Source organism: Oncorhynchus kisutch, linkage group LG3, assembly GCF_002021735.2.
Source record: "Oncorhynchus kisutch isolate 150728-3 linkage group LG3, Okis_V2, whole genome shotgun sequence".
NCBI classification, from domain to species: Eukaryota; Metazoa; Chordata; class Actinopteri; order Salmoniformes; family Salmonidae; genus Oncorhynchus; species Oncorhynchus kisutch.
Window position 1 is genome coordinate 39,994,980 of NC_034176.2, and position 12,559 is coordinate 40,007,538.

At 42.4% G+C, this 12,559-nt stretch overlaps 1 protein-coding gene across 1 annotated transcript in view; it reads right to left on the reverse strand.

The window, feature by feature from the left end:
• Positions 1-12,010, reverse strand: part of ndufaf2 (NADH:ubiquinone oxidoreductase complex assembly factor 2) — a 32,141-nt gene extending 20,131 nt beyond the window's left edge. Inside the window, exon 1 of the mRNA XM_020474807.2 lies at positions 11,749-12,010. Within this exon, the coding sequence (XP_020330396.1) occupies positions 11,749-11,863 (115 nt within the window). The 5' untranslated portion in view covers positions 11,864-12,010. The remainder of the gene's footprint in view (positions 1-11,748) is intronic.
• Positions 12,011-12,559: the final 549 nt, after the last annotated feature.

Here is a 12,559-nt window from a genome sequence, read left to right on the forward strand (position 1 = left end):
GCGGAAGACAGCAGTGCAAATTTACTTAAGACTTGAGTATTTCAACAACTCTTCTCTTCCAACTTGTTAGGCAATCACATGTACCTACAGGGGAAGGATGGCGAGCCACATAGGAGGGTGATTTTCACTAAGGAAGAGAAGGAGGCTATGCTGACCGATATGCATGCTAGCCATTTCAGAGTGAAGTGCATGGTTGCTAAAAATCAACCTACACTTCTTCTGGCGTGAGATTGTAAAGGATGTGGTTAGCTGGGCCATGTGAAATAACCTTTTGTTTATCAATCACATTCTATTATACATGAAATTATTATGTTTTTAATGAATGTCATATCAGAGAGCACACAATGTTTCAATTTGTCACGTTGTGCTTGAAGGTAAGTACCTGTCTAGCCTGCCAGAAGTTTGAGGGTGAAGACTGTGGCGCCGGAGTTGAAGCCCATTAGTTGTTTCACCATGGCACATGGACGGACGGTAAGTGTCACAATTCACATTTTGCCCTGATAAGTTGTTTTGTAATGGTTGCTTTATTTGTTCACAGCAGAGTTCAATATTATAGAATGTGTATGTGTCAGTATCCTTACAAACATCTGCATATTGTACGACACAAATACGGGTAGGAATAAAGTCATCTTCTCTCTAACACTTTAAAATGTTACGGGTTAACCTCATCGGACCCTTCACGAAATCCAGGAATGGCAACAGCTGGTGTCTGACGCCAACCAAACAGTTTACCAAGTGGATGGAGGCAATACCCATTAAGGCCAGTAAAGGAAGAGAACGTGCTTAACTCTAAAATGTCCTTCTGTAACCCATTAAAAAAGGTGCTTGAAACCAAAATGTGATTTTCATTTAGTATGATACCCATCAAGGACGAGACTGTCGAGGCCACCACAGCGATGATGGACATCTTTAACACCCACGATTCTCCTGAGGTCATCTTGACTGACCAAGGTCGTGAACTCTGAAACAAGGTATGGATGTTGTAGGTTATATTCTGTCACCAATGGATTGTTTTGCTTATGTTTTACAATTTAGTTTTAGTTTTTCCGTCGTACATGACCAGACATACACTACATGACCAAAAGTATGTGGACAACTGCTCATCAAATATCTCATTCCAAAATCATTTACATTAATATGTAGTTGGTCCCCCCTTTGCTGCTTTAACAACCTCCACTCTTCAGGGAAGGCTTTCCACCAGATGTTGGAACATTGCTGCGGGAACTTCCATTCAGCCACAAGAGGTCGGCACTGATATTGGATGATTAGGCCTGGCTCGCAGTCTGAATTCCAATTAATCCCAAAGGAGTTCAGGGCTCTGTGCGGGCCAGTCAAGTTCTTCCACATCGATCAACAAACCATTTCTGTATGGATCTCACTTTGTGCACAGGGGCATTGTCATGCTGAAAGAAGAAAAGGGCCTTCCCACAAATTTGAAAGCACAGAATCGTCTAGAATGTCATTGTATGCTGTAGCGTTAAAATGTCCCTTTACTGGATATAAGGGGCCTAGCCCAAACCATGAAAAACAGCCCCAGACCATTAAATCCTCCTCCACCAAACTTTACAGTTGGCAATATAAATTGTGTCAGGTAGCGTTTTCCTGGCATCTGCCAAACCCAAATTCTTCCGTCGTCCTGCCAGATGGTGAAGCCTGATTCATCACGCCAGACAACACTTGCATTTCCACTGCTCCAGAGTCCACTTGTTGAGAGCTTTACACCACTCCAGCCGATGCTTGGCATTGCACATGGTGATCTAAGGCTTGTGTGCGTCTGCTCGTCCATGGAAACCCATTTATGAAGCTCCAAATGAACAGTTCTTGTCTTGACATTGCTTCCAGAGGCAGTTTGGAACTTGGTAGTGAGTGTTGCAACTGAAGACAGACAAATTTACGCGCTTCAGCACTTGTGAGCTAGTATGGCCTACCACTTTGCGGCTGAGCTGTTGTTGCTCCTAGACGTTGCCACTTCACAATAACACTAGGGTAGCTCTAGCAGGGCAGAAATCTGACATACTGACTTGTTGGAAAGGAGGCATCCTATGACAGTGCCACGTTGAATGTCACTGAGCCCTTCAGTTAGGCTATTCTACTGCCAATGTTTGTCTATGGAGATTGCATGGATGTGTGCCAGATTTTTTTTTTACACCTGTCAGCAACGGGTACCTACCTTCAAACTCAGTGCCTCTTTGCTTGACATTATGGGAAAATTTAAAGAAATCAGCCAAGACCCCAGAAAGAAAATTGTGGACCTCCACAAGTCTGGTTCATCCTTGGGAGCCATTTCCAAACGCCTGAAGGCACCACGTGCATCTGTACAAACAATATTACGCAAGTATAAACACCATGGGACCACGTAGCCGTCATACTGCTCAGGAAGGAGACACATTGTCTCCTAGAGATGAACGTACTTTGGTGCGAAAAGTGCAAATCAATCCCAGAACAACAGCAAAGGACCTTGTGAGGATACTTTTGTACCGGTTTCCTCCAGTATCTACATCCACAGTAAAACAAGTCCTATATCAACATAACCTGAAAGGCCGCTCAACAAGGAAGAAGCCACTGCTCCAAAACCGTCATAAAAAAAAGCCAGACTACGGTTTGCAAATGCACATGGGGAAAAATATTGTACTTTTTGGAGAAATGCCCTTGGTCTGATGCAACAAAAATAGAACAGTTTGGCCACAATGACAATTATTATGTTTGGAGGAAAAAGGGGGATGCTTTCAAGCTGAAGAACACCATCCCAACCGTGAAGCACGGGGTGGCAGCATCATGTTGTGGGGGTGCTTTGCTGCAGGAGGGACTGGTGCACTTCACAGAATAGATAGCATCATGAGGGAGGAAAATTATTTGGATATATATAAGCAACATCAAGACAATCCTAGTAAAAATTCCCAGGGACTGCGGGGACTGCAGTTCACCAGGGACTGCGGTTGAAAATTAGCCGGCTGGCTAAAACCGGCACTTTTACTGAAACGTTGATTAATGTGCACTGTCCCTGTAAAAATAAAAAATAAACTCAAACAATAGCCAGGAAGTTAAAGCTTGGTCGCAAATGGGTCTTCCAAATGGACAATGACCCCAAACATACTTCCAAAGTCGTGACAAAATGGTTTAAGGACAACAAAGTCAAAGTATTGGAGTGGCCATCACAAAACCTCAATCCCATAAAGAAAATTGTGGGTAGAACTGAAAAAGCACGTGCGAGCAAGGAGGCCTACAAACTTGACTCAGTTACATCAGCTCTGTCAGGAGGAATGGGCCAAAATTCACCCAACTTAAGCTTGTGGGAAGCTTGTGGAAGGCTACCTGAAACATTTGACCCAAGTTAAACAATTTAAAAGGCAATGCTACCACATACTAATTGAGTGTATGTAAACTTCTGACCCACTGGGAATGTTATGAAAGAAATAAAAGCTGAAATAAATAATTCTCTATTATTCTGACATTTCACATTCTTAAAATAAAGTGGTGATCATAACTGACCTAAGACAGGGATAATTTTTTTTTTTTACTTTTACCCCCCTTTCTCCCCAATTTCATGGTATCCTATCTTGTCTCATTGCTACAACTCCCGTACGGGCTCGGGAGAGACAAAGGTCGAAAGCCATGCGTCCTCAGAAACACAACCCAACCAAGCCGCACTGCTTCTTAACACAGCGCGCCTCCAACCCGGAAGCCAGCCGCACCAATGTGTCGGAGGAAACACTGTGCACCTGGCTACCTTGGTTAGCGCACACTGCGCCCGGCCCGCCACAGGAGTCGCTGGTGCGCGATGAGACAAGGATATCCCTACCGGCCAAACCCTCCCTAACCCGGACGACGCTAGGCCAAATGTGCGTCGCCCCACGGACCTCCCGGTCGCGGCCGGCTGCGACAGAGCCTGGGGCGAACCCAGAGTCTCTGGTGGCACAGCTAGCGCTGCGATGCAGTGCCCTAGACCACTGCGCGGACAGGGAATTTTTACTAGGATTACATTTTGAATTTTGAAAAACCGAGTTTAAATGCATTTGGCTAAGGTGTATGTAAACTTCTGATTTCAACTGTGTTTCCTACCCCCCTCCTCCAAGTTTTTTGGATTGGACCAACCAGACCCTCAAGACTGCCATGGGCAAGTCCCTTGACGTACCAGGAATGATGGGAGGACAACATGAAGGTAATTCTCTTTGCACACAACAGCAGCGTCCAGGCCTCCACCGAGTACTTGCCCTATCACCTGCTGTATGGACAGGAGCCGCAGCTGTTTACTGAGGTAAACAAAGCAATTGCATATACCATGTCCCCTTTAACTCCGCTCCTGTTCTCCTAACACTGATATTTTTTGTCTTCCTAGGGTTACCTCGGTGGAAGCCAGCAATCTTCTCAAGTTGGACGGTTAACCACTGAAAGCTCTGACGCCATACACTTCGTTGAAGCCCAATAGACCAAGTATGTTAAGCTTTGGTTGACATTTGAAAAAGCAAGAAATGGTAGTTATGCTGAGCTTATAAACATCTACCTCTTCAATTTACTTTGCAAAAATGACTTTAGGACCATCGACTGTCCGAGCCACCCAGGAGGTATCCCATCCACCAGAGCCAGTGAGTTCGGACCAGTCTGATTCTCAGAGGGGGACCCGCTTGAAGTAGGCTATACTTTCAAAAACTGTTAAAGTACATATCTCCAATTTATAACAATGCACTAATCCATACATTTTCTCACAGTAAAGTGTAACCCCTGTGTGTTTACTTGTTTACGTCTCTGTCTCCTACCCTGTTCCCTTTAACTCTGCTCCGGTTCTCCATGAACTAGGGGTTCTGCCAAACACCCAGACGTGGATCCACCTAATGTCCTCCATTACCAACCACCCTCCAACTTTTCATTACATCTGTTATTGTCATGTTGTCATTATCTGCTAAGAAAGTTGTCTTGCTCGATCATACTGGGCACATAATATGTGAGATACACAGGTGAATTAAAAACACTAGCACTGCAAACGCAGGTGAACTAAAAACACTAGCACTGCAAACGGCCAGAGCAAAGAGAGCAGCAGTGCCTGGACTTTGCAGTCTCCCTGTTCAAATCTCCCTTTCCGAGACTGGCTGCCTGTTGAGAACAAGTCTATCATTACCATGTGAGTGTACAAATAATCGGTGAAAATAAATTAAATGACACAACTGCACCAAAAATCGAAACGTTTATATATTTAAATCGTAAATGTCGTAAATGTTTTCACAGCTGTTTCACAAGGTGTTTTTCATGGTTGTAAATTGTACAGTATCCCTTGATGGTATTTGTTAGTTCCACATTATTCATTGTTGTATCCTAGGACCTACAATAAATGTTAAAAAAAAAAATATATATATAAATAATTCAACCACAAAGGTGTACTGATGAGCTATGCGAGAGAGAAAACAATTCAATCATAAGAGGACAAATGAAATAATATTATTTCAGTGTAGATAAAGGAAGGTCAGCTTAAAATAAAAACATGGCAGCCAGACAAGCCAGTGTATGACTCAAACGGATTTGCATATGGAGTGGAAATTAGCTGACTTTGATCTGTAAGGTAAGTAACTTTGTGTCAAGCAGATTACACCTGTTCTTTGCTATTTCCGAAATGTAGCAATGTTTAAGACATGGATTTCATGTTGGAATGTTAACATGGTACCCAAAAGTAGTTTGAAGTAATGTTGTCATCTTATTAGCTAAACAAAGGTTGTTTAAACATCAACATTGTCATGGAAATCAGCCTTGTTTGCATAGCAGGGATGGATATAATGTAATTTAGGGGGTAATGTTTTGGGCTGGGGGCCATTATTTGGCATGAAAGGCCCCCCGGTTGCATAAAACATCTTAGGTTCTTACCTTAAGGAAAAATGTCCCCTTGCCTAAGAGAATTGTTTAAGAGCGTTGCATAGAGCCCTAAAATATTTCCTTAGGTAAGGGCACACTTAACCCTGAAGGAGTTTTACGGTAGTTTGAAGGCATGTATGGCAGAAAGAGTATCTGGTTACCATGGAGACGGCCTGATTCAATAACTAAACCTCCTTAAAAAGAGAGCATTTCTCTCTCACAAAATGAAAGCTATTTTGCTACAATCAGGACTGGCTAACCAAATTGCTTCAGAAGATAAATCACATTTATTGCGGTAAATTTTTTCCCAACTTGTTTATATTTCTTTCTAGTACGTCAGGCTATCTTACAGCGTATATATAGCCAGCTAGTTTTGTAGCCATGGATTGTGCACCTTCCATTGTTTAGCTAAGTAGCTGGCTGGTTGATGTTGTCCTTTTGTAACCAGTGCAGATTAAAAGGAACAGTCACCTCCACAAATGCTGTTGACATTGATATCCATGCTGAATGAAGCACTTAAGGGTGCCCATGAGGTCCTTTAATTTAAGGGGGAAATTTACCTTAAAATGAAGGAAAAGAAAATGAAGGAAAAATAAAATTTACTTCAGCTGTTTTATGCAACTGGGCCATGATCCTTTATTGATGTTACTTTTTAAACCCACTTTAAAAAAAATCTGTGTAGATGAAGGTGAGGAGACAGGTTAAAGAAGGATTTTTAAGCCTTGAGACATTTATTATGTATGGGTGCCATTCAGATGGTGACTGGGCAAGACAAAAGATTTAAGTGCCTTTGAACATGGTATGGTAGTAGTTGCTAGGCGCACCAAAGCTGCTGGGTTCTTCATGCTCAACAGTTTCCCGTACAGTGGAGAACAAACTAGAGATGGTGGGTGTTGAAAACGTCTTTCTTGTGCTTTTTGAGGTGGAATGACACGTTATTAAATCTAAACCTGTTCCAATAAAATAACACTTAAGGCCTGGCTAATGTGTTTCCATAAGAGGACAACATTGCTAGCTAGCTGCTAGATGAACTTGGCATGATGATGGGTAAACAACCTTCATTGAAAGCCCAAGCATGGCAACGCTGCCATTCAATGAAGATGATTTAATACCCCAGGCAGCTTTGGTCATAGGCCTCCATGACAAACCCAGTGCTGGCGTTGAAGAGAGGCCTACAGCTTCCTTCATCTCCCCCTGGGGACAGCTTGTGGCTGAGTAAACAGCCATTTGGACCCCGGTCGCTCTCGGCTGTGACTTCTTCCATGGAATATATGCAGCCCGAATTAACGCTCTGATGACACACAGCCATCTGTTGTTGTGTTAAGTGTGCTAAGGCATGAAGTGTTGAGAATTCACTAGCTCGTTCTCTTTAAGGTTCGCAAACGTTCACGCGCACACAATCTCCCCTCCCACACTAGACAACCTGAAAAGGCAGAACCAACCAAAAGCCTTTCAGTTTTCACTTCATGGAACAGAGCCTCAGAATGAATTAAATAATAGGCAAAGGGAGAGGATAGTAACAGGAGGACAAGTCAATGCCTCTTTTCTCTCACAGTGTGGTGCACCTCTGAAGCCCTCAGATTCCTCCTCGCACAGCGCACGGACCAATAGATTAAAACTGCATAGCATACAGCGCTAAGTGAATAGCACTAAAAATACATCCTTTTCACTGCCACATGAAAGGGGCTGCCTTTCCCCTGTCCACTATTGAGCAGCCACTGATTCCAAGACAAAGACTACACCTCCTCAAAGAGGCAAGGGGGAAAAAAATAGCAATCATACAGGCAATTATTTTCCAATCCGCCTGCAGCGGGCGATAATGTCAGCTCTCCTCTCCGCTCTCCCTAAATAAGAGGGGATGGGCATCAGTGCTGCAGCCCGGCTGCCATTAAGACAAATGGGCCAATCTCCAGAATGCCTTGCTTTCTTCCAGTCAGTGTGATAGGGCGTCCCTGCAGTGAGGTTGAGCCAGTCTGGGTACATACAGTATAGAGACACAGAAAGACAGAGGAACACAGAAAGGGATAGGCTTATGCTCTGTGTTCATACGGACATAGGCATCGTAGCCTGGTAGCCAGATCTAGGCCGAGTTTGCCTTCAGCCAACTCCTTTGTTGTCGTCATGTTTGGAAACAGATCTGGCTAACCAATAACCACCAGGTGGCCCAGGCTAGGGACATGGAGTTAGGCCTACTTTTCATTACCATGGCAGAGGCATAGATAGTCTGTTCTGTGTACACATTCCATTTAACCGATAGCCAGTCTGTTTCTCCTTTAGCGTTGCTAAGCCAAAAGGAGTTAGCTAAAGCTAGAATGGACTGGCAACCAGGCTAAAAGAGGCTCGGTGTACATTTACAAGGGTACTGTAGTATGTTACTGGGCCCAGCCTTTCACATAACACAACCACTCTGATATTCTACACAGCTCTGGACAGGCATCAAAAAGAGCTGGAGTACAGAGAGAGAGGGGGAGGGAGTGAGAGAGAGAAAATAAAGTGATAAGAGGGGAAAAGATGGAAGGGAGAGGATAGAGAGAGCTTGAACAAAATAACACTGGAATATTTTTCCAATTCTGTCCTGGGCAACCGAACCGAACACAGCATTATATTACTTACGCCCCAGTTTCATACAGCCCAACAGATTGAGAGGGATAGACAATAGGAGCACTAAAGTACAAATAAATAAATACATGAAAGAAGGACAGACGAATAGGGACAGGTGAATAGATTGAGCAGATAGTTGAGAGAAAGAGAGTTACCTATGAATTTACTAAAGAGAGGGGGAGGGAGAGAGATAAATAGTTTCCTTCTCTACCTGCGTTGCTGTTGTATAGAGCCTGCAGTCTGTCTGTGCAGTTTAAGATTTTTTTTTTAAAAGAGCAAGACGTATGAACTTAATACATCCCCCTTTATTTCTACAAGGTTGGAGTGAGCAAAAGAAAGAGGAGAGATCGCGTGCGTCAGTGGCGTAGCGCAGTTTCACAGGGGCCCCGCCCCGTGCAAGGCAATATGTAATACAAATCTCCAAACCGTTTTGTTTTATAGCACTACTAAATGCTCTAATTTCATTAGCATTATGGCCTGTTTTCCTAGATTTAGAACATAAAACAACACTTCTAAAGCAAACATTAACTCTTAGGTCTTGCACGGCAAATACTTCCATTGCTTAAGCATGTGTTGCGGAACAGTGCTGAAAATATTTTTGAGAGATTATTGAGAGATTTAAAAAAAAGTTTAAGGGCGTTAGCCATAAGTGACAAAGTTGACAAGCCACTGACTGAGTTGACAACAGATACTCAAAACAGACATTTGTGTCTTTAAAAATAAAAAGTTCAAAACAAACATTTGCAAAATATGGAAAATGACTCATTTGAATATCCCTAATAAAACAACCATTCTGTCAGATTTGTCCCACTCTTACGGAGTTGAGTTGACATTAGACAAAAATTTGATAGATCTTTTCTTTTTTTCTTCTTGTTCATTCACACAGTAGCAATTTAGTTTTCCTCAGTTGCTTTATGACTTTAAAACCTAGTTAAATGTCACGTATTTGAACCAAAAATAATATTCTATTTTAATCTATCAGGCAGAAGGAGTTGACAGTTTATAGTTGAGACTATGGTGATTCCAATATTGTTAGTTTAAATCGATCAAAAGTAGAGAACTTTACAGACCATGAGTGTTCTTGTGGCACTACATGCAATGAGGACATGGGTGGGAGGGTGTAAAGCTTGTCGGGGCTACGGGTTGGGTGCTACGCCAATGGTGTGTGTGTGTGTGGTAGTAACTGAAGACAGTGCAAAGCTCTGGCCTCCCTGTGGTGAGGAAGAGTGAGTGGAGAATCAACCATTATGACCCGTGTCATTACACAGCCAATACGTGATGACATAAGTGTGCATGTACTTGAAGCCTAGGCTATTCATGCACAAGAGGTCCCATTGAGAAATCACCGTAGGCCTAATGACTGAATAACAAAAGGAGGTCTTCCCTGTGCAGTAGCCTAGACCTAGACTGTGCTGAACACAGGCCTCTACGATGTTTGAATACCCAGCCACCTACATGCTTTGAAATAACTTACGGATTACTTCACATTAATAAATAAGACGAGGTGGGCAGAGGTCTAGCAAACAAACACGACGACAACAACAAGGCAACAGTAAACATGTCGTCCCCCACAAATGACGCAGTTAGTGAGTGAATGGGTACAAGGCCAATATCTCCTCGCTAAATCCTACACCAGGAGAGGGAGATCATCTTGGTAAATTAATTAAGATAACATGGGTTTACGGATTGAAAATGCAGACCTAGTCAAACCGTTTCAATAGGACGAGTGTGGGCGGACTGGAGCTCTCACTACATCGCTGTCGGTCGATACTGTAAAATGTTAAACCTTTACCATGTACCTATGTTTGTCCTTTGTTTGCTGAAATCCACACCAACAGTTTCCTAGTTTCTATTGCTCTAAAATGGCAACTCAGCGCAAATGCCCCAATTTAATCTCAGATTACGTAGGGTAATCTACGTTTTAGAGCAATTGAAACTAAGAAAAGGTTGGTGGTTGTATTTGACAAAAGTTTTATTCAAAAGTATGGATTTCAGCAAACAATGACAGGCCCGACTTTACATAGGACAAACATACGTACACTGTAAGCGTTTAAGATTTTACAGGTATCAACTGACAGCGTCTCAATGTAGTCGGAGCTCCAATCCACCCACACTAGTCAACGCTCAACTCCCTTGTACATTGAGATTTCTCAGCAAAGATCAGGTCCCCTCATTCCATACTAACCGGATTCATTATGATCTAAAAGGCAAAACTGACCCTAAATCTCTTCTCTCCTAGATAGTACTGACACGTGAAAGGACTGGGTGAATTTCAATCACATTGTTTTGCATTTTTCAAACTAGATGCTGAGACAACACACACTCCTTACGTTATAAATTGAAGAAGGACGTATCTCTGCTACAGGGACGCATCTCTAAATTGAAGAAGGACGTATCTCTGCTATAAGAACGTATCTCAAGCCTTGTCAAGTCATTGGTGAAGGAAAGGAGACGAGGTAAGGAAGCTATTTCAGTCTACAGAATAGCCTGAATGTCCTCGACCTTGCCTACTAAGAACCTTGCTACCTGAGGGACAACAGTGTCTAGTCACCACGGCTTTGTCTGCTGACTCACATCTGAGGCTTGGCTTATATATTAAGCTACATACACACTATCTTTCTCAGCTGAGAAATCTGACCTCGTTCTACATCCTCAAACAATGGTTGAATGGAAAGTGTCTGAAGAGTAGAGGCAGATTAATTTATTGTAATTATGTGACAGGGTTGCAGTGCCATATTTTGAGGGCATTGGTGATGGGATGTTTTAACAGAGATGGGCTTCACTGAGCTTTGACGTGTCAAATGTGTTTCAATTAACATACAATGAAGAAGAGTGTATGGAATTTATTGAAGAAACTGATGTGATTTGTTTGGGATATCTCAAAAACAGGTACACGTACTCCATCTAGTGGTCATCTTACATGAAACAAAAAGAGAGCCAAGATCTCAATAACATGTAGCAAAGAGATCAGAATTCAATACCACTAATGTAATAATCTCGATTAAAATTAAAATGTGTAGGAAGATTGTCACGGTTTGAGCTAGCTATCATTTTACATATTGAAACGAATATTTGCTAGCTAACATAGCTACTGTTACATTTGCTTACTTTGTAGCTTGTACCATTTACTGTAACGTTAGCTAGCCATCTAAAACGTGTAGCTTCTAGTTAAAGTAGATGGCTAATAAAACTGGAGAGTTTCAGAAGATAGCGGACGTTACTTGTAGCTGGGACAACAATAACGTTACAGAGGTGGCTGTCTAGGTCAAAGTTTCTTGGGATGAGGTAGCTAAAGCGTTAGCAACTTACCCGTCCAAGTTTTTTGCTCGGGCTGCCAGTAGTATTTATTTCCGAAATGGTCGGTGCCCACATGTTCTTTTATCACCCCAAAGCTCCGGCGTAATAGACCCCCGATCCTGCTCATATTGAATATGATATAGCTATCGGGCTCGTATTTTTCACCACACAACCTCCCCTATCAACGCATGTTCAATTGGATTTGTTGTTAATGCAATCTCCCGTATCTAAAAACAGACAACAGTAAGATATGTTTTAATTGGATGGCAGAATCAGAGGAACCAATCAGTGGACTTGTTATGCCAGCGAGGTCTCAAAAATCCTGACGTAACAACATGGCCGCGCACACCCTTTGTTGACTGGAGCTATACTAGCTTGCTAAATGAGTTTAAATAAAACAGACAGCGTGAAATTTGGCTGATCCAAATTATTTTATTGACTTTTATAAAATTCAGATCACAGAGATTTATTGTACACAAAAAAGTTTGCAAAACTGGTTTAGTAGCTAACGATATTGAATGTGTGCATGGTTAGCCAAGCTAGTTATGCTATGCTAGCTTTAGAACAACCATAACAAACAGTCATGCTAGCTAGCTAAATTATTTAAATATACATATATTGAGGGAAGTTGTTGGGGTTTCTAACAGCAAGACAGGCTGGACTCGACGACACACTTTGCCTGAGACGGGCAGTCAACGATGAGGGGGGAAGTTGGCCAAATTATCATCCCATCAGAACACTATTCCATTGTTTCTTTGATGGTTTCCCTTTTATACGTGGGTTTGAAGGATGCTTGTTTCCCAAAAATAAAAAAAGATGCTCG